This window comes from Caloenas nicobarica, chromosome 4 (genome assembly GCF_036013445.1).
Source record: "Caloenas nicobarica isolate bCalNic1 chromosome 4, bCalNic1.hap1, whole genome shotgun sequence".
Classification (NCBI taxonomy): domain Eukaryota; kingdom Metazoa; phylum Chordata; class Aves; order Columbiformes; family Columbidae; genus Caloenas; species Caloenas nicobarica.
In genome coordinates this window covers 51,382,323-51,405,171 of record NC_088248.1, presented here as the reverse complement: position 1 = coordinate 51,405,171, position 22,849 = coordinate 51,382,323, and the positions used below count along the sequence as shown (strand labels likewise).

General features: G+C 40.3%; 1 protein-coding gene across 5 annotated transcripts; it reads left to right on the top strand.

The window, feature by feature from the left end:
- Positions 1–217: 217 nt before the first annotated feature.
- SPATA18 (spermatogenesis associated 18) lies at positions 218–22,816 on the top strand. Of its 5 annotated transcripts, XR_010606181.1 has the most exons (14): positions 218–403; positions 2,900–3,005; positions 3,118–3,233; positions 3,814–3,932; positions 6,848–6,943; positions 11,488–11,622; positions 12,249–12,486; positions 13,536–13,694; positions 14,261–14,436; positions 16,307–16,430; positions 16,778–16,852; positions 17,666–17,711; positions 18,173–18,230; positions 21,193–22,816. XR_010606181.1 is itself a non-coding variant. In XM_065634749.1 (13 exons), exons 1-13 carry the CDS (start codon positions 317–319, stop codon positions 18,178–18,180), a joined length of 1,485 nt encoding a protein of 494 aa, XP_065490821.1. In that variant the 5' UTR covers positions 218–316; the 3' UTR covers positions 18,181–22,816. The 5 variants fall into 5 exon arrangements, 4 of the variants coding, with proteins under 4 accessions (XP_065490821.1, XP_065490823.1, XP_065490824.1 ...); XM_065634749.1 differs by having other exon boundaries at positions 18,173–22,816; XM_065634751.1 differs by lacking the exon at positions 6,848–6,943 and having other exon boundaries at positions 18,173–22,816.
- Positions 22,817–22,849: the final 33 nt, after the last annotated feature.

The window sequence follows — 22,849 nt, the reverse complement described above, 5'->3', positions numbered from 1 at the left end:
CCCCCGGGCAGCCCGCCGGGCCGGGCTCTGCGCCCATGGGCGGCCGTGGCACCCGGCGCCGCGTTACCACAGCGGCGGCGCGCCAGCCTGCGTCGCCCTGGCGCCCGCGCCGGGCCCGGCCCACGTTACAATCGCGACTATAAAGGCGGCGCGAACGCGGCGCCGCCCAGAGCAGCGGGCCCGGGGCGGCGGTACCAGCTCCGCGCCGCCCGCCCGCCCGCGGGGGCTCCCGGGGGAACGGGCCGGGCCGGGGGAACCAGCGCAGCCCAGCTCATCCCACCCCATCCCAAGCCCGGGAGCGAGCTGACAGCCGGCCATGGCCGACAGCTTGAGGAGGCTGGTGTGCGCGGAGAGCTGCCGGGCGCTGCAGGAGAAGCTGGAGAACTGGTACCGGGACTACGAGGTGGGCCGCGGCCCCGGCGGGGCTTCCGCGTCTGCCGGGGGCTGTACGGGGGCAGCCCGCGTCCCCGCTCGGGGCCGGGAGGCCGCCCCAGCGGCGCCGTTGCGGTGTCCGGGCCGGGCGGCGGTTTCCCCGGTGACGGCGGGACGCGGAGCGGCGGCGGCCACACGGGCCCCGGGAGTGACCCGAACCCGCCGCTCCGCGTCCTGGCCGCGGGGAGCCGGGAGCGGCCACTGCTTGGGGTCCGAAAGGCCAGTTCGGGATGTCTGACCCACGCGTGCACCCAGTTATGGCGACGTTAACACCCAGTGCCTGTAGCACCCACGGCTTCAGCTGTTCTCTGTCTTTGCCAGTGACAAGGTTCTCCAAAAGCCAGAGCTAGAGGTTAGAAGTGATACTTGAGTTGTAATGACTGAGTCTGGATTAGAAAAGAGTTTTGTGGTAAAAGACCAGCAGATGGAAGGACCACGGGTGAGGATCTGCTCAGAAGGAATCACTTGTGGCCTGGGAGCAGCCAGGAAAACATGAGGAAAAAAGATGTTGGAAGTGAGAATGGGCTCATCCAGCCTCCTGGATCTTCTGGGTGGGAAACCTGAGAGAGCTGAGGGGCGGCTGCAAGACAGCACTGCCACAGACGGACTGCGGAAGGGGGACACACGTGTGAGGAGAGAGTTTTGGGTATGGGCAAGGAGAAGGCTGCAGGTGGATGTAATAGGATGCATGGAGGACTAAGAAGTAACAGAATACTGAGGAGGCAAAACAGCAGAAGCAAGAGAGAAGGTGTAAAATTAGGGAAAGATGAGACCTCTGGAGATCATCTAGTGCAACCCACCTGCTAAAGCAGGTTCACCCAGAGCAGATCGCGCAGGAATGTGTCCAGGTGGGTCTTGAATGTCTCCAGAGGAGGAGACTCCACAACCTCTCTGGGCAGCCTGTTCCAGTGCTCTGGCACCCTCAAAGTAAAGAAGTTTCTCATATTCAGATGGAACCTCCTGTGCTTGTTGCCCCTCATCCTATCATTGGGCACCACTGAAAGGAGTCTGGTCCCATCCTCTTGACATCCGCCCTTGAGATATTTATAATCATTGATGAGATCCCCCCTCAGCCTTCTCTTCTGCAGGCTGAACAGACCCAGCTCTTTCAGTCTCTCCTCATAAGAAAAGTGCTGTAGGCTCCTAATCATCTTCGTAGAACACAGTAGATGGCTACAGGCTCATGGCTATGGTTGCTGAGAAAAGGTGCTGAGCAGACATGTAGCCTTTTCAAAGGAAGTCAGTTCTTTTTTTGCTTCATGGTATGTATGAGTTACGGCATATTCGTGACCAGTGTAACTCTCTGCAAGACTCATGGCAAAGGACAGTTTTAAGGAGGAGTTTGAGAGTAGCTGGTAAAGCTACCACAGAGTGCAGAACACCAGAGGAGGAAGAACAGAGGCGTGCATTTAAAAATCTTGCAAATGGGTGGTGGAGGTAGAACTGGGGAGGCCTGAGCAATAGTGGGAGCTGAACTCTCCCAAATAAATGAGGTGAGAGTAGTGTCTGAGGTCTTGGGAAAGAAGATGGGCGCAATTTCAGGCTGCTGTTGCAGAAAAGGAGGAGCTGGCAGATGGAAGCACCATGGGTGTTATGTCTGTGCAATGAGCTGGAAAAATGCACTTTGCAGTGGTGTTCTGGTGGAGGGTAGCAGGGTGAGACTCTGCTCCTTGAGGCCAGGGGAAAGCATGTGCCAGTGATCAAAATGCGAGTTGACAGGGGCATGGGTGGGAGCTTTAGCTCTTTTGGAAGCTTGTGAAAACCATATGGAGCCAGGAAAGCCCGAAGACCTAGAGAGTGAGAGGGTGATCTATGTCGAAGATGAGACACAGGTTATGGATAAAGATTAAGGAAGTAGGTACTAATTATGTGTTCTCCTGGTGAGTGCAGTAGCATACTGGACAGACTAACCCTGTCAACTCCTTTTCAGAATTACATCTAGGTATAATGCTGGATTTTGTCCATTCTTCAGTTGTATTTGTTTCAGTTGGTAGCTCTTAAAAATAAAAAAAAATGCATGGAGGCTTCACGTGGCTGTTGACAAAGCAAGATAATAGCCTTACAGGTAGTATTTCAGCTCATACGGAAAATCAGATTTTTAGACTAATTTTTTTTTTTCATCCAACAATCTCCCATCTTACTATTTTAAAAACTCTGTGTTGAAAGATTTTAACAAGGATCTGCAGTTTTTATGAGTCATCTTTTAGACATATTTGTGGTTGCATCTTCTTTATGGGTGGGGAAAGGAGCAAGTTTTCTCACATAGTGAATTAACTGGGTGATACAAGTCCTGATGTCTTGTTTGTTTGCGTATTACCAATGTGAACCTTTTAAAGATGAGTATTCTAGTGGATGCAGTAAGAAAAGGTTGTGAAGATGTAATTATAGGAAAAAAGTCATAATCATAACAGGAATAATTTCAAGTAGGAAAGCCCAGGCAGATGTATTAATACACATTAATTTACAGATTAATTCCTGTGATCAGAATCTCAACCGATGCTGTGAAATAATAGAATTGAACTCTCAGATTCAAGGGCAGCTCTTCACAATCCTCAATGAAACATCTAGAGAAGGTAAATCAGTGCCTTGTCTTACTAGTAACACATTTCACAAGTGTCATCTTTTCAAGCTCTGGCTGTTTCTGTAAGTGTTCTCACAGTTTCTTAATGTATGTATCTTTTTTAGGTGGGCATTATGCAGGTGTGGAAACAATAAAAACTCGTCTTCTGCCATGGCTAGGGACCTGTTTTTCCTGTGCTGCTTCAGGAAGGCACTTTGAAGACAGCCTCTCTCTCACTCAGGTATGTAGAAAATTTCTTTTAAGGAAACAGAACAGTGTGAATTTATACCTGCAGGAGAACTCTTATAACATACTGTTAATAATAGCCTCCCTCCCTGATTTTGCTTGGTGACATATGTCCTTAGTTGCTCATGGAGACAACTATGCTATTTCTCTGTCTCATCTTACATTTCCTTTGAAAGGGAAATCAAAGAGGTCATTAAAGTTACTTTTGGCCTTCTAGGGCTTATGCTGTTTCACAACGAGTGACAATATGGAGGAATTTGCTTTGTAGGAGGAGCTGTTCTTCTACTGCTTTTCTTTTCTAGGAGAAGAATTATGCTACATTTACCTTTGCAAAGACATCACAGAAGTATTTATACCATATCTCTATCAGTAAAAACCTAACACTGTGAAAATACGTGTGTAAGCTGAAGGTCTGTATAAACTCCATGCATTTATCTGTGAACTCCTTTTATTTTTTTGAAGAAAACAATCTTTGTTTAGTATCTGAGCATTATAATATCACCAGAAGGGGGGAAAAGTTCTCGTGTCCATCATGGTATCACATTCAAGCAATTTGATTTTGTGTTTCATTGTAGGATTCAATTGAGAAAGAGAGGCAGCTGAGAGAGCTGGCCAGCAATCAGACGTTTCAACTACAAGAGCTGCAGGAAGAACTGACTTCAACTCGTCTACAGCTCAGCAATGTGCAACAAGAGTAAGGGAATTAGTTGTGATTCTTTTTCTTTGTTTTTTTTTTTTTTTGTTTTTCAACAGGCTGTGTGTTTTTCTTGACGTCTAAATACTGATGGAGATTTGTAAAATGTTTCATTTTTGGCTTAAAAGCAGATATTCGAAATACATCTAGGCTCTGGATTGTCTGTGTGTGTCCAAAGTGGGATACAAATGATGCAGTCATACCCATGTTCATGAATTGACTTGGTAGGTTTTGCTTCTGGTGAGGGAGTTGGAAAACATGCCAGTATTCTACACAAAAGGTTTTTCTACAGTGCATGACCATCCCAGTGGAATTATAGTCAATGAATTGTTGCCTGCTGAGCAAACCTTGATAAAAATCAGTTGAATAGCTATAGTGCAACACCTGTTGAAGGACCTGCAGCATGTCATAATTAGTTATGGTATGTAATCTGTATGTGAACATCTAAGATCAAAACCCACTGTGGTAAGATGGAGGGAGAAAGAGAGACAGATTTTCAAATAAGCGACTAGGACTGAACAGTTTTTGTCCAGTTGCATAAAACACATTTTGTGGAGTGCTGTGTTCTCAATTTATTATACTAAGTGATATCAGGAATATAAATTTCTCAGAACTGCAAACTGTATTAGCTAGATTAGAGGAAAGAGGGTCAACAGAATATTTTATCTTGTATCCCAATCTTTCAGATATCTACTGCTTTCACAGAAATTTCATAGAAATTGTCCTGTCACTAGGACAGGGGTAAGAAGTGAAGTCTCCATCTTTCTTATAAGCCCCCTTTAAATATTGAAAGGCTGCAATAAGGTCTCCATGAAGCCTTCTCCAGACTGGACAATCCCAACTCTCTCAGCCATTCTTCACAAGAGATGTGTTGCAACACTGATCATTTTTGTGGCCCTCCTCCGGACCTGCTCTAACAGGTTCCTGTGTGTCTTGTGTTGGGGACCCCAGAGCTGGATGCAGTGCTCCCAGTGAGGTGTCACAAAAGGGGAGTAGAAGGGGAGAGTCCCCTCCCTTGACCTGCTGGCAATGCTTCTTTTTATGCAGCCCAGAATATGGTTGGCTTTTTGGGCTCTGAACTCACATTGCCAGCTCACTTCTAGTTTTTCATCTACCACTTTCTCCACATCCTTCTCCACAGGGCTGCTCTTAATCCATTTTTCTCTGCAGTCTGTACTGATACTGGTGATTGCCCTGACCCAGGTGCATCATGTTGCACTTGGCCTTGTTGAACTTCATGAAGTTCACAGGGGCCCACTCCTCAAGCCTGTCAGTGTCCCTCCGGGTGACATCTGTTCCTTCAAGAGCATCAATTTCACCAGTCAGCTTGGTGTCATCCACAAACTTGCTGAGGGTGTGCTTGATCCTGCTGTCAATGTCATTAATAAAAATATTGAACAGTACCTGTTCCGACACAGATCCCTGAGGGACACTGCTTGTCACTGATCTCCATTTGGACATTGAGCTGTTGACTGCAACTATTTGGATGTGGCCATCCAGCAAATTCCTTGTGCATCTATCAAATCCCTATGTCTCCTGTTTAGGAGAATGTTGTGTGCGACTGTGTCAAAGGCCTTACAGAAGGCAAGGGAGATGACATCAGTTGCTCTTCCCTTATTCACCAATGCATATTAATATCTTTTATGTCTCATCTTGGATGAATGCAGGCATTCTAATTTTTCACTATGAAAAAAAATCTCTCACTCAACCCTGAATTAAAGATCAGTGCATCCCCCTGAAAAGAAGATGAGGACAAAAAAAATAAGCGAAGGAGTTGTTTTCTGTTGATATTTCCAATTATAGAGAAGATCTATGCGAGATTGGTGGATCTTATTAATGTATATACCAGAAGGAAGGGTGTAAAGGAGACAGAGCCAGACTATTTCAGCAGTGCTCAGTGACTGGACCAGAGGCAATGGACACAAACTAGAACACAGGAGATTCCCTCTGAACATCAGGAAACACTTTTTTACTGTGAGGATGGCTGAGCACTGGCACAGGTTGCCCAGGGAGGTTGTGAAGTCTTCATCCTTGGAGATATTAAAAAGCCATCTGGACATGGTCCCGGGCAACCAGCTCTAGGTGGCCCCACTTGAGTAGGGGGTTGGACCAGATGACCTCCAGAGATCCCTTCCAACCTCAGCCATTCTGTAGTTCAGGTGTAAGTAAAGGTTGATTTAGGGGTGATACATTTCATCCTATGCTCCTGTGTAGATAGAGATTGTTTGATGAGCTGGAAAAAAGTGTTGAATGGTGAAGGTCAGGAGTACAAGGAAAGTTAATCACTAATACAGATCGGAGTGTGTGTGTGACAGTTTGCAATACAAGAAAAAGTCATTCTGGGTGATCTGCGAGAAGTGGGAAATCAATGGTAAAGCTTTTGTACAGTTTTGTGGGTTGCATTTCTCTGTGCAGTCAGGTCAGAGGTGTTGGCTGTGGTTTGCAACGGCAGAAGTCTGGAAGGTGGAGGGTTGGGAAGAGGTAATTCAAGCAGAGATGAAGTCATGCGTGAAAGTTTCAGAACTGATCCTTTCAAGGTCATGCAGTACGGAATAATGATTTTGTACTTATTGGTAGGCAGGGGACAAGTGCAGGAGAAAGAGAATTCATGTCCAAGGATAACTCATCTATGGACAGTGTAGTCATTCTGAGCACTATTAGTTGTTGAAATCGATGGAGACACTGGAATTGAGTCTTGATGTAAATAATGGGTCATAGCAAAATAATTTTGTTATTGCCTAGTCAGATATGACTTTTTATAAGCTATTTGTGTGCCGATAGTCTGCACAAAGCCCACTGTGATTGTTTTCATGTGTTAAATTGGTATGGACTTGGTTTGCTTAGTCGTTTTGTCATATTAAATTCTCTGGTAGAATCTCTGCCTTTACCATGAAGTTTATTAATTTTTCTTGCAGTCTGGCAAAAACCCAGTTGGCTCTTGAAGACACAAAGACCAAATCAATCACTACTGCTTTGGCAGCAGAAGATGAAATTGTTCAGCTAAAAGCAGCGTAAGAAAAATTGGATCTTGGGGTATTTGTGGAAGAAGGTCAGCATGCAGGGACACAGTCTGTCATTTACCTGAGTGGGTTCCGTTTATTCCATTTATTCCTATGCTGTAGCAAAAAATAAGTCTAGCACCTTAACATACTGCGGCTTCGTTTCTTGTTGTTATATACAGAGAATTAGCATAAGTAGATCCATGTGAGAAGAACCTTTATGGCTGGACTTCTGTCCTTTTTTCTTTAGGACAGAGGAAAGATTACTTTGAAACTAGCAGCTTGATAGCATAAGAATTTTGTATATGAAATTAAATAGGAGAGAACCATACTCTGAATATAGCTGGAAACTGTTGTTTGCAATTTGCTATCATGCTCTTGGAAGTAGTGTGTGTCTTAAACAAAAGACACTTCAGTCTGTCTGTCTTAAGATAAAGTTCTTTATATGGCTTTTTCTTTTAGACCATTTTGCCAAATCCTTTTGCCTGCCTGCACAGAAGCAATGGCTATTGGCAATGTCAGTGTTTCTGGTTTAAAAATGGTATTTTTGAGTTTTTAAGTGTGTTGGTCACATCTGGGAAGTTAATCTGGATCAGTAAGGGTGAAACTAAGGGACCTAACCTTTCAGTTTCAATACAGTTGTCCTTAAAACTATTATAATTTCCTTATGTGGCTTGACCTACAGGCATTTCCAGAAGCAGTAATAATTCTTCACTGTTATGAAATGTAGCCTATGTCTCTTTTTTTGTTTGGGTTTTTGTGTGTTATACTATCAGAAAAGAATACAAGGTAGTTGAAATTAATTCCAACAACATGTGAATTCTTTCAATAACTGACATTTCAACCATGGGAATTTAACAAGCCGTACTTGTTAAATAGATGCTTGTAGCCTTTCAGAAAAATAACATTGCTACTTTCAAAAATGGAGGGAATTTGACTTTGCTGCTTACACTGCAGGAAAGGATATAACTGTACACGAGTTTATCTTTCCTTTTAGGGCAACTGAGAGGATGAACTACTGATAAAGATGAGCGAATGAAAAAACCTCAGGCCATTAGAGTTTCTACTTCCATGATCAAGTTGAATATCACTTGTTCATCTCTGAATGTTTATCGTTGCTTCTAGAATAATGTTAATTGTCAGATTTCATCCATGGGTTTTCCTAGCAAGTGGGTTGCTAGGATTTTAATTTTTTTGATGGCTACCTGGGGTAAAAACTCATATTCCTATAAAATGGGGTCTTTGGATTTGTTGGGTGAAAAGTAGCTCTTATAACTCCTTGATTCTTAGATATAACGTGACTGCTGCCTTCCTGGTTAGAACTATTAGTAGAGGATAAAGCATCTCACAATTCCCATATGTAGGTCTTAATGTAGACTGGACAGAAATTCATATTGCTATTTGTACTACTGAGAAGAACAAAACATTCCTGTCTTCCCATAAATTCAGAAATTCCATAATCTCTACATACTTATGGTTCATGTTTGCTCACAGTTTAGTTGACACTGTACATTTGCATATTCTGCCTGGGTAGTCAATTTTTGATTTGATCAAATGTGCTATTTTTCATGTTTTGTGAATTATCTTTTCAAAATTTGAATCCTTTTAGTTGGGTGAAATCAGGTTTGCCTAGTCTTTACCTGCCTGTCGAAACCGGAATCCTTCTAAAAGTAGAGAAAGTGAGGTCAGGACTGATCTGTGACACTTAAGGGATGGATTTTTTTTTTTTGCACAAGGTACAGTTTGCCAGGAATGCCCTTTGCACTTTTGTCCGTAAACTTGTTTTTTGAGACTTTTGGAATAGCTGATGATCTCATTCCTCTTATCTACAGTCTGCCTGCCTCTCTTGCATACTTAAATTGAAAAATGTTTTGCTAGACATCTTGGTCTGCTGGGCTGTTAGAGCAAATGTGGTGTAGACTCAGTATAATTAAACTCTATAGCCAGTAGAAGCTTTCGTTATATCAATATATTATTTTTAACAGGATTTAGCTATTTCCTGTAGAATTATTTAGGAAAATACACATTTTTTAAAATTAATAATGTTCAACATTCAAAAGTAATTGGAAGTTATTCAGGGAAAGACAAAAAATTGTGCACTAAAAGCTGTTATATGCAAACTGAACAAAAGCCTATTAGTACTGTTACAAATGGAAGCTTATTACTAGGGTACTTAGACTCGTGCCAAGGTCTAGTCAAACTTGACAAAGTCAGACAACTCACTTGGAAGTAAATGAGGCCAAGAGGACTTTTCTTTCTTTATCCGCTGTGCAGAGGACCTATTATATAGATTGGCAGGAAGAAATTTTGATAAACATGGTTGTAACTGATAACAGCCAACATGGGAGCTTGAATTAGCTGCCTGAAGACCTTGTAGTGTCGCTGTTGCAGGGGGCTCTTAGAAATAGGTTACACAGGCATGTGGCCAAAAATCACATACGTGGAGTTGCCCTTGCCTTGAATTTCAAGGCAATCTGACTGAATGAATCAGGCTTAACCCAAGAACTGTGATGGACTTTATCAGTAATGAATTGTTTGAAACTGGAGTGTAGCAGTGGGCTTCATTATCTAAACAGCATTAAGCAGAAACTTGACACAAATTCTCAAGGCTGTTGTATTTTCTCCTGGGACACTGGCTGAAGATGCCTATTTTATTTTTAAATGGTTAGATGGTGGCATTTAAAACACTAGTTATAGCCTTAAAATAAAAGTGGGTTATGAAAACTCTTCTGATTTTTCTAAGAACTATATTTTGTCTTGTTTGTTCCAATTTTTTTTTTAGCATCTACATGTCTTTAACAGAAAAGTGAAAATACTCTCTTCATTTCGGATGAATATTTAGCAGTAGAGTGAATGAACAGTAAAACAGAGGAAACTCTGGATACTGCATATATTTAATTAGCATAGAAAGGATTAGTGTTAAGGCTTATAAAAGTCAGCATTGGTAATTCATAAATGTGTCTGTCTTAAAGTTGTTTTTTTTTTTACTTGCGGTATTTAGTTTTTCTTACAAAGAAAGAAACGTTTGTTTTCGGTGGTGGCTTTTCTTATGTTTGTGCCTTACCATGTGACTTGTGATGAATGATGAAAGATGCAGGTATTTCTGCTGGTTTAAGTCTGTCATAGGCTTTCTTGTTTTTCTTTTTCGTGTGTGTGTTGTTGTTGTTTTTCCCCTCTCCTGATTAAGGTAGACCTATAATTAAGCATCTGTTTGTATTCGTAATCATTGTCTGTTGTCATGCTGAAAAGATGGAAGCTTTGTGGATCTCACAGCAGTGAGATAAAGACCATCAAAAATTGCTTTAAAACTTTCTGAAACCCCTCCACGTGAATAGGGGTAAATAGCAAAAAGAAAATAATACAGAAGTACTTTTATTTATCCTTTCTGTTGGATAGTTACTAACACTGCATGGTCTGTCTGCATTGTCTATCATGGCAATTTAAGGAAAGCATTTTTTTTGGGTACATAATGATTTTCCTCCGTCTCTAGAACTTGCCTTCCCAAATCTACTTTCCTTTCGCAGTTGTTCTTTATATTAGAATTCTTTAGCCCTCTTTTATTGGTATTCTGCTACAAGTCCCTGCTGGAGGAGCTGACTAAGGATGTCCATGGGATTGTGATAGTATCTGCAGCTTTCCCTACCCAGATTAGAAGGATGGTCTTTCCTCTTAGCAGATGCGCTGGCCTCACCTGTGGTCTCTGTCAGCACGCTGCTTAAAAGGACTGGAACGGGAAGCTTGTCAATTGATAGGTGTTACAGCTTTCAGTGGTTCAGAGCCTCAAAAATCTCGCCAGGGTCCTTCAGTAAAGAAAAGGAAGGACAGACTGAATGCCTCCAGAATGAACAGAAAGCATACTTTTTTTAAAAAAAAAAAAAATTATTTTTTCTTTTATTTTTTTTTTCTTTTAGAAAATGGAAAACAACAGTAATGTCTGTGTTAGGAGGGGAAACAGATGTTGAGATACTTTCTAACGTTAAGTAAGAGTAAAGGACAGAAGGTAAACCTGCTTAACTGGTTGCCAATGTTTAAGAAACATTGCTTCTCCTTGGGCGAACAGAAGAGGTATCTTTAGCTTTTGGTATTACTTGAATAACAGCATTGGTCATATCCTTTGACTAATATATTCCAGCAAAGAAAAGAACCCAAGGACCTGATACAAGAAAATACCTAGAGTCTTAAACTCTGGGAAATAAAACTGAGCTGGTTTAGTTAACATCTTAAATACGAGAAAAAAACCCATTTCTTTCTTAGACCTCATCATCTGAGCTAATGCAAGGACACCAAATGTTAACCAGTGATCTCTCCTGTAACATAAAGTGTAGTGTATCCAGTCTCCTGCCACACCACACTTTTACATTTTAAAGGGTAATTAAGAGTATGGTTTGGAGTATGCTTTTTTAAAACTCTTCATTTCCCTGTATTTCAGTATAAGGAACATGCTCAGTATTGCAGGTCTTTTTTTGTTCTTTTTGTTTGATGATGAGGATTAACTGATAGATGGTTTGCATTGGTAGAAGGACATCTTGTGACTGACTTTATTCTGTGTGGTTAAGTCTGAGGACTTCCCGTGCCCAAGAGGAGGACGCCCTGAGGAAGTTAGATCGTCTGAATGACTATGAGCAGCAGATTCAAATACTGCGGGATGAGATTACTATCCTGGATGCCCAAAACTCTGTTCTCCAGAGCAGGTAGAGGTGTTATTCAGGGAAGTCACTGAATCATAGAAATTGTTCACGTTAGACAGCCATAATTCCCTCCTCATTTGAAGTATAAACAAAAGCTAGACTTTTGTACTTTGTTAGGAAGCAACATAAACTCTTTCAGTGATTTCTCCTAGTGCCCAAATGTTTTAATTTTAGGCAGCTATGTTAAGTTTCTGGCAAAACAGCAAAGAGAGCAGCTTTACAAAATACATTGAGAGCAACCCTACAGTATGAAAAGAGGTAGTTAATTTAATTGTTTGTTGTCTTTGAATACTATAATGTTACATGGCGGAACTGGTTACATTCTCACTTGTTTAACTTTACAACTCTTCAGTGGTACTGAAGGAGGAACAAATCTCCGGAGCATTATTAGTTAAAAATGTGTTTCCCCAGAACAAAGTGCTTGGCTGTACACGCTTTAGGAATTACTTTAATTTTGTTGTTCAGGCTCTAGCCCATAAAATGTATTGACACAAATGCCTTCATATTAGACTAACCAGCGGCAGCTTTACTTCTTTAATAATGTCAGCTCAAAATCTCATCCTGTGCACTGGGCAAAAGCATCTGAGGATGGTGAAGTGACCTCTTGCTTCTTTCCATGTCTGTCACAGGCTTGCACGGAGCCGCTCTCCTTCCCCAAGGCGCAGTGAGATCAAGTCATCGAATCTGCTTCCCCCAAGGAGCTGCTCCCCGGGCCGAGCCAGGCGCACAAACGCTTCACGCCGCGCCTGCCTCGTAACTCGCTTCGGTGACATTTATGCTCAAGAGCGCTTGGATGCAGAGACCCTTTTGAGGACATACATCAGTGACATGGAGATGGTGCAGAGGATAATATACATTGCAGCTGTGGTAAGAAAAATATATTTATTGTTTTACAATATTTTACAATATTGTTTTACAATATTGTTTTACAATATTTACAATATTGTTTTTATAAAATATTATGGCTGGATTGGATTAAATTTTGTGTAAATTAGCATTTCTGTGAAGTATGGAGAAGAAAACTTCTCTTCTTTTTTCCCTTTTGGTTTTATCTTCTTCCCCTCACACTTTTGCATTGAATTCTCGATGTCCTTTTCTGACTGTCGTGTCCCACCAGTAGGACAGGGTCAGTGATCTACAGTACAGGTGCTAAAAGGGGCACATAAGAATGAATGGCTCTGAAAGGTACATGATTCCTGCACTAAACACCACCGCCTCATTTAGATGAATTATTTTGGGAATACTACATTTTAGAAAGCTAAAAACCTTTCCATGTTGTGCTTTCCTCTTGCTTGTAGCTATGCGCTTTTCTATTAATAGTTTTATTTGGTCCCTTGAAATTACCTAGATACCTCACATTTACCATGAGTCTGAAGAAATTTTTCATTTTTCTGTACTTAGTCGTCTTTTCTATAAAATGGATGTAGCACAAACCTGTGTCAGAGAGGCAGTGTGTCTCTTCATGTATGTGATCCCAAGCACGTTGAAATTACTGAAGTTTTTTTCCCACAGCTGTCATTCAGTTTACACTCTCCAGTTCAACCTTTCTGCCAAACAGACAAGAGGTGCTCCTGTCTGACCTGATAGGCTGTGCACGTGAAATGCCATTATATTACTGAATTCTGCTCTTGATATCTTTGAATGTAATTCCATTGATTGTGAGTGTGTGATGGAATCTTACATAAAAATAGAAAGATAGGTGGGAAGCTTTTCAGTCCTGTCTTCTGCAAATAAATCACACTTGATTTAATCAGAGAAGTCTGCCCAGATGAGTACTATTTTTAACTTTCACTTTTACAGCAGCATTTTATATTCCTCCTTACAATGATAATACTGGGTTAAGTTCATCCTCTCAGATAACTGATAAAAAATTAATCTGTCTTCTGGGTTTAACTAGATGTTCTTCGTGTTTGCAGGAATCTTTTAATGCGGCTAAGATGGCCTACAGGCAGTTCAAAATACGTGTGAGAGACACTCTGTCTCTAGGTCACTCGGGGCCTGAGTCACTTGAAGACACTGTCCTGGATTACATAGTTCGCCATGAGGATCTGTATGACGTTCAAGCCAGTGTCAATGTAAGTCAAGGGCGTTGAGGAAGTGACATGTTAATCTGTTTCAGTAGCTCATAAATTCAGAGTGTGTAGACTAGAAATGCACTGTAACCTGAAGAAGGAAAAAAAGTTTAGTGCATGGATTTTATGTCTTGTAGCAGTTTCTTTTCCAAAATAATATTGTGGTATGGCCCAGTAATCACTTATTTTATTTGTGAGTGCCTAGAATGTCTCTGTCTGCCAGAATGATATTTTGGCAAGATACAGTGTAACTGTCATAATCAAATAAATGTAAGCTAAATTTCATAATTTTCTTAAATTCTGTGCTCTACTGAAAAGCTGCATCTCACTCCTAAGGTTGATACAGATGATGTAGCTCATACTTTATTTCTAAAAATAACTGTGTTCTTTCTGAAGCTAGTATTTTCTGGAATAGCCTAAGACAACATTGCTGGGAGCTTCTTGTGCTGTTTTGTGGTTTTTTTTTTTTAATGGAGAAAGCTGAGAGTCATATTTAGGAGGGTTTTCCATACTTACCCATGAATAAAAGTGTTAATGAGCTCAAATTACTGAATTGTGTTTATTTTCAGGAAGTAATTCGCTCAATGAACATCAACCCAAAGATTTCATTTCCACCAGAAATTGATTTCATTGTGATCAGCACTTTGATTCGAGAGTTGTGCCGCGTGGCTTTTTCCATGCAGACACTCATTCCTCCTCTTGATATTGCCTTTGGTACTGATGGAGAACTTTTCAGTGAGACCAAGTAAGAACTCTTTATTTTCAGTCAGTTTATTACTGTTTAAAAAAATCCATCAAGTTTTATAGTCTACTTCTTTCCTAATTAATATAAAGGTTTGAGATTGCTGCTAAATATTAATTTGGGGAAAATACTTCTGATTTGTAGTGAATTTTATATTAAGGTCTATGATGGTATATAAATGCCAGAATGTAGAACAGTGTTAGCAGCTTTTTTTAATGAACAGCAGAGCAATTTTCTGGATAAACTTCAGTCTCTAGAGAATGTTTAACTTGTCCTTTAAGAGGAAAATTATGATCAGCTTTCTTTTCCCTATTTAGTCTCTGTCTGCCTCCAGGATCATCACCATGTGTGCTGTCACCTCCAGGCTGTGGCTGCTGTACGATGTACGGATCTTAATACTCCCCAATCTCTTCTGGTTTAGAGCTGACCAAAAAGAAAAATGCCTTTTAAAAATGGGAATTTTGTTTAAAAAATGCACGATAAGATAGTTTTTGGTTTTTTTCTGTAGGGTCAGGGCTGGCTGCTTTGCTAGCTGGCAGGTAACTGCAGGGAACTTCCATGCCTTCAGGAAGACTAATGGGATTGGTAGCTCAAAAAAATTCCTCTCAAAAGCAAGAAAAGCCACAGCAATAAGGAGGTTTCTAATAATAATTTAAACCAGAATGGAACCCAGATGGGGAAGAGCTTGAGAAGCCAAGGATGAAAATAGAGAAGGTAAAAGTAGCCCTTCAACAGGAGAGTGAAAAGCCATAGGTACCTACTTAATGATCCTGCCAAAGCCCGGCAGTGAGCTGGGTGATACCCAAGTTGCCCGAGTTCAGAATGCAGCAATGCTGTGGGCTTGGGATGCTTTCTCCACCTACTTATGTGTGTGGTCTTCAAAAAACGGGTGTAATGTTCTTGTCTTCAAAAAATGGGTGTAATGTTCTTCTATGTGCTTCTGTGGGAGACATATGCACATCTATTCTTCTGTATAGATAAATATGTGGCATATATATGTTTACATGTATAGCATATGGATGTGATACACAGAAGTGGAACAAAATTTGTAGAAATTAAAATAGCTCTGTTAGTTATGTAGGATGCTATTCTATAAAGGGCTGGCCAAACCTCCTCATACCCTATACCTTCCTCCATGCAGAACTTCATGCCTCAGTTTACAACATTGTTTTATGTAAGTGGCTGTTGTATGTATGTTACTAATGCATTGCTGTTTGTTCTTTCAGTTATTTGGTATTTGTTTTGAGTTTGAATCCACAAAACCAGACATGTATTATTCAGCCAATATTGCACACTTAGGGAGGTAATATATATCTGGTATGTTAATACAGGCCTTCAAAGTATTTTTTTCTTAGCTAAAAAGTCACTGTTTCATTATCAATATTTAAGGGTCTTGCTAATAAAATTGCCTCATGTCTCTTAAGAGACTAGAATGTAACTTTATAGTTGAGATAGAGGATTTCTGTAATATCCTCTATAGGGATCTTGTATTAGCAAGTTATTTCAGGAAGATGAGATGACTATACTGCCAAAATGCTGCATAGGAGATTTAATCTGTCAGTAGGCCCAAGGACCTTGTGTGTGGCTTATGCAAAAATATGGTCTAGTGGCTTTCTGCAGTGTGAGATGGCTTTATTGGAGTGTCTCTCAGTATAAGCAGACAGTATATTCTGCTTAGTCTGTCTTACAAATGCATTTCTTTTACAGGTTCACTTAAAGAATACTTATTTTTGTGATATGGAAATATTGTCAAGAAATGTGCTTATGAGCTCTAACTAGTATTCTGCTTTTTATCAGCTTTCACAGCTTGAAGCGTCATGTTTCTCTTTTGGCACTTACATGCAGACATTTCTTGTGCTCTGTGTTTCAACAGGTACTATCGTAGTTTTGACTCTGATTTCACAGCTCTCTTGGTGGCCTATCACGTATGGCCTGCTCTGATGGAAAAAGATGTTGTAATTTTGAAGGGAGAGGCAGTCACAAAAAGAGGAGCTCTGGTATGTACTTTAAGGAACATATTAAGGGAAGTAATAGGATCTAAACACTGTTTTAAAATTTAAAAAGATAAATTCTTCATTGTTCCCTATATGGCTGGAGTTGTGCATATCAAATATCAGTTAGGTCTTAGTGCCTCATCCTGTATTTAGGATGAACAGTTCCATTTGCCTTAATGTACTCGTTATGCAGATGTATGATTGTCGGCAGAGCCTGTTCTAAGGGGGCAGTTTACTGTGTTTACCCTCTGTCCTCAGGACTTGTCTCCAGCATGGGAAATCTGCTTGCCCAGTCTGTCTTTGTGAAATGCTTTCTCTCAAAAGAGGTTTGTGAAACTCTTCTCTTGTAGTGGTCTCGCAGAAGTAGAAGTCGCAGCAGAGGCCGAAGCCGCAGCAGTAGCCCTGGTCCTCTTCTAGCCCACCACGTAAGCCCCAGCCAAATGCTTGTAGTATAAACAGCATCAAGTATTTTAAACTCAGAATGTAGGCAACCTTTTAAAAATGCTCATGTGCCACATGTACATTTTAACATTGGGAATAAATGCCTTTGCTGGGTCTGGAATGAGGTGAAGTTGAACTGACAGTTATTGCCTGGTATAATTATCAGTGGAGATACTGTATGAGAAGTGGATCATAGTGAAGTTCTCAGAAGTATCAATTGTGGATCTCAGAATGCTTTCCCCCTACTCCCCCTTGCCTCGCTACCCTTCTGAGTAACTAATTGTGTCACCTGGAAGTGTTTTCATCATCTTGCAGTACACAGCACATGGTCCCTGCCTCCTCAAATTAGTAATGTAACTTTACCCTCTAATGCCTCAGAGGAGCAGAAAATCAGTGTAGGGTGGGCAAAAGGGGAAGAATTGAGGTGGTACTAATAAGTTATGTAAAACCTTAGCAGAGTTCTGTGTATGGTATACTTGCACATTATTTTTAATTATTTCTGTAAAAAGAAGTATATTTTTTCTAATTGTTAGCCCTATCTTATTAAATTGATATAGGTGCCCTTAGCTTAAAATGTGAATATTAAAAATGTTACAGGCTTTGGTTAAGACTCACTTTTTTGTGCATGTGCAGGGTGTGAAATTAAAACTAGAAAGTTGTTGAATTTGACTTTGTAGCAGTGCAACTGCACTGCTAGAGTAACGTGCAAATTTTCTGAATGTTGGTGGGTCCCCAGGTGCCTTTCCTGGGTACGGTTCTTTAGCACACCTGAGTTTCCTTTTCTATTTGTCTTGCAGTTGTCTCGAAGCCGCAGTCCTTCACCCCTGAGGAGCACAAGCCCAAGTAAGTGAGCGTATTAGTTCATAATGGCTCATGGTTTTCACATTAAGCTCTTGAATGACTGAGTAAAGAGAAAAATAACATGCTGAAGGTCTTTGACTCTAAAATACTTGTCCAAGTCTTATTTTTAAAATGGGTAGCTCCTTCCTTTTCTGGAAAAAGGCTGAAATTTCTGACTTGGAGAAGAACTTGTTTTTCACTCTGCTCGGACCACTGCCATGAGTTCTCCCTGCTGGTTGCCTTTATTGTGGCCAGTTTATATTAAGTAAAGCTTGTTCTCTTCCCTACACAAGAGACAGTTATCTGCATGCCTGTTGGCTCCATGCCTTTCAGAATCCAGAGATACCTAAGTGGTGATGGTGTGGGATTTCAGACAGTATGAATGTGTGCCCATCTTGAAGCAAAGCCAATTTGGAGGTTTAGAAATAAATAGTTGTACTGAAATGTGTCTCTTTCTTCAATAGGGCGTTAACAGAACACATTCCTGTGATGCAGTTACATCTGGATCCAAGAACTTCACTGGTGCCTTTTCCTGTCAAGAATACCTCAAACCTTGCAATAATGTGAATGGCAACTGTCACTCCAAATGGAGTTTGTGTTCAGCGTGGTTTTTAGAATTATAGAAGGCTTATTTATGATTTTAGAAACTAATTCAACCCTTCCGATTTAAAAAAAAAAAAAAGTGTGTGCAATACAGGATCATACTCATTTGGCAAAATTTGCAAAGCACCCAGTAGCGCATGCTGTAGTCCTGCAGATGCAGATGAAATTATTGCATCTATAATGTTTTCCACAGATACCAAATGATGCATTTTATCTTTATAGGATGTTTAGTATAACTTAAATGGTGAACGTTGCAGAATGTTGAGGTTAGCTGTTACTTGAAAACAATTTCATTAATTGGTGCTTATTTACAATTTTAGAAAATAGCAATAATCTTAGGAAGTGCCAGTCCCACACAGCAGGATTTGAAATACGTCCTTGCGGCAAACTGACTTTTCTAACTACAATGTAAAAGTTGCACAAAACCTTCATAAACTACCAATGCTTTAGCAATCCCCAGGACTTTATTGCCATTTACTTATGAAAGCATGGGAGTGTGCTTTAGCAAGGTGGTAATAGTCCTTGTTAAATTCGTTGTTACTTAGAAATGAATATCATAAAAATTTGTAGTTTGGAACTTGAAGTATTTTGAAAGTGTGCCACTATTTGTAGGCTTGAAATACCTGCTTGAAGTGGCCTATTTGGTACCGCTTTTAATGGGCTTCCATACCAGACTGATAGATTAGTAATTCTTGTGAACATGGTGAAAAAAACTGGTCCAGTTAGCTCCTGCTGTGGGTGTTTATTACATTTTAAGTGTAAAAGTTAGAGAGCTGAAGAGATTTTATTCTGGCACTTTAAATAGTTTGTTCCCCTTGTAAATGTTTATTTTCATATCAGCATTTTTGTTTTTGAGAGAACTGATACTGTCTTCCTCTCAGAACCTCATCTGTAGGGCCAGCCTTAAATGCAAGCCACACAAGTGACTGCTTGTGGCCTTGTGCTTTTACATGGAAACACAGGATTTGTCGTAATGGAGCTGAGGTGTAATTCACCAACTCCACTGGCTCATTCCAGTCAATATCTGATGCTTCAAAGGTATGTGAAGCATTGCCCAAATTCGTCTCCACAATTTTGGAATATACACAATCAGAAGGAGGAAAAATTCCTTTCTGTCCCCTGTTTTAATCAACCTATACCCAGGAACATGACATTGCATTAGCACGACTGTAATAACGTGAGCAAACATATTTTTATTAGTTCTGAAACTATTTAGTCCTTAAAATTAAGGTACAGGAGCAGATTTTGCGATCCTTTTCCAGGGATCTTATGCAGATTGACACATCCATGCTCTTTCTCTCCACTTCTTGTGTGGCTTAAGACTTTGGCACAAGGCTCTTTGGCACAGGATCAGATTTCAGGCAGACTTTAGCGTTGGTCCCCATGAGCCGTGGGTCAGCTGTGACTTGAGTTCTACTGATGTATTTTCATTGGAATTAGGCCATTAGTAGCCGATGAGAGCAAAATGAGGCCCTGTGTGTAGAGAGTTATTCCCAGAGCCACTCTGACTGACCTAAGGGGACACAAAGGTACATGCACGGGTGTGATGTACTTTGTTACCTGAGAAAGTCACAAGAGAAAAAGCAAAGCAATGTATTTCCTCATCTAAGAGCCTGATTGTTGGTCACAGCTATGGATCTGAGCTTGAAGAAAACCTGCATATTTCTGCACTGATATCATGACTAAAACCACCACAGTTGTGGAAAAACTGAGCACCTGCAACTTGTGTGGCAACAGAAGGCAATCAGATATACCAAATATGGTTTTGAGCAGAAAAACAAAGAATTTCTCAAAATCTTCTAATTACCAAGGGCTAGGGAGATGTATGTTTTAAAAAAACCCTAGTTGTTGTGTGTTTGTCTTCTGCATATAATGACCAAGACATGTCTGTCTTATGATTTTGAGTTGAAGGAAGTTTCCACACCAACTGTGAGAAAACCAAGACCACACCGAGGAAATATGTTTTTCTTGACAAGCACGAGAGGCAGGGTAGTTCCAGACTTGCACACACCTGTGATTCCACTAGGAACTAGTATTCCCAAAGGTCTAAAATTGCCATAAAAGACAAATTTGTGGTGCTTGGTTGACCGTCTCATCTTACACCCCCAGCAGGTACCTAGAGAACTAGTTAGTCTCAAAGTAAAAAACTAATGAAATGACAGGCAGTGACTTGTTTTGGTAGGGAGAAAGCAGCTCTAGCTTTTTTTTTTTTTTTTTTTTTTTCATAATGTTTCAGAGCAGAGAAAACTGTTTCCATCAAAATAGGAAGTCAGTCCACAGCATGGTAACAATTAGTGAAACAAACCTTACTCTACTCAGTTGTACTCTGCAGCCCATCATCTTTTTATAGGAATAGACTGTTTTGTACTACTTGCCTGCATAGCTTATTTATAGCAAATCAAATCTGTAGGTCAGATAGAAGCTTGGTTTTGGTGTCAAGTTAGACACTAATAGCTCCTGTGCTGCTTTTTATCCACATGACAACTGTGCAGAGAATGCATACCAATAAAGATTATATGGAATTAACCAGCAAATGCAAAATAACTTATAAAAAGGGACTTCTGCATTTGCTTTGTGAGACCCTATGAAAGAATGGAACATTAATGTGAAATCAATGACTCAATACTTTAAGAAGAGTTTTTAAAATCTTCGGTAAGATTTGGGTTTTTTTCCTCTTTCTTCTGTCAGCCACAAGGCCAGATAATGCCATGCAAAATAGAAATGGTAATTCTAATAAGTGACAAATTCTAATAAGTGACAAATTAAAAAAAGCCAGTAAGGCTTCTCTTACAAGATATTTTTGAAACAATATGATCATGATGAAAGTGTTAATACCAGGAAAAAGAAGGCTAGATTTTGAGCTAATTTAATGTCTTTGTAGATGGACTGATGGAAGTGAGACTGCACAAGATGTAAAAAAGTACCAGCTTTGGGCCAAGATGTTCATGCAGAACAGCACATGTTTGTGAGGCATTTTGAGATTGCTGGAAAATTTCCCTGCATGTCAGCTCTTTGAAGGCTGATTTTATCTATCTCAATTCAAAGGCTGTCCTGGAGTCAGTCTAATCATGTGGATGTTTTATCCCTTGTTTCTGGGAAAGTACAGTGTTGTCAAAATATCTTCAGTCTTCTTTCTTCAAGGTTTGCAGCTCAATAACACAGAGACTCATGCAGAGCTAGTGGATACTGAGGGTAAATGGCTCAGCTAAATTTGCTACTGCAAAATGAAGATTTAAATTCAGAAATTATCCTTGTTAGATTCTCCCAGCCTCCTGACAGGAGAAAGAAAGTTGGAAGCAGGAGGCTGGTGGAGTCCTCCCATCTAATTTCGCTGGCAGTGAGCTGTGGTGCTGATTCAGTCTTGTCTCTGGAGATATCTCTGGAGATGGGTGGTAAGTTACAGCAGAAATACTCTACAGCCTGAAGAAAGTAAATGTGAAGGCTGAAAATTATCAAAATACTCATTGGAAAACATACGCCTGTACATCCTCCAGGATTTGAGCCTTTAACTTTACTTTTATATTGCATGTATGTACTGCAAAAGTTTGTCATCCCATAGAAGTGCCATCAGAATTACTGTCTTTCAGCTTTATGTAACCTTTGTCAACCATTTTTGATTGGTGTTAACTACACGATTATTTTCTTACTGTAGTATTAAATAGTCTAGCTTTGTATTAAAGAAATGAAAATCTGTTTGTTATGGCTTGCAGCCACATTAGCATGTGTTCGGATTGAATGTTTTAAGCTTCAAGACTGTGTTGTGTTTCTTCTAGTTATGCAGCATACTAAGCAAATACACAAAAGAAATGTACATTTAATTGTATGTAGGTTTTTGAAGGTTTAAAACAACACATGTAAGCAAATCTGTCACAGGCTCTTGCTGATATACAGGTGTGTTGTTTATGAGCACTTGGTGTCATTTTACTGTTAGCAGATAGAGGCTTGAACACACATGAAGTGGGTGGTGTATTTATACTTTCTTATGGCTTTGAGAAGGCAACACTTCTGCATTGCAAAAGCGCAGTTATCAAAGTAATGTCACCTGCTTGAAAGTACAATGTCAGCATAGAGCAGCTATGTAGAGTACAATGTCAGCTGTTAGTATTGCTTCCTGTGAAACTGTTTTTTCCTAAAGGACTTTGGCCTGCATTCAGAGGTGTTCATTTGACAAGAAAAAAATTTATCAAGAGAAATAATTTTAAGCTAATTCCTTCTCTTCAGAGTAGCTGGCATTGAGGCTTTTACATTAGAGGAATATGATCTATCACAAGCAGATATGACACCTACCTTTGTAAACTGCGTTCAGGACCTTCAGTAAAAACCTGTCTCTGTGTTGATGATACATGTACCTGCAAAACAGCATGAACAAGACAAACATTTAGTATTTGGAAGCATCATCCTCTATTCACAGAAACCATTTTGCCCTATGAACTTTTATTCAGTTTGCACTTTTTATGGCTGACTCATTTGAATTAATAAAAAATAAATGAAATTTTTAAAATGTGGCAAGTATTTTTCAAGTTTTGTCTATTTTCTGG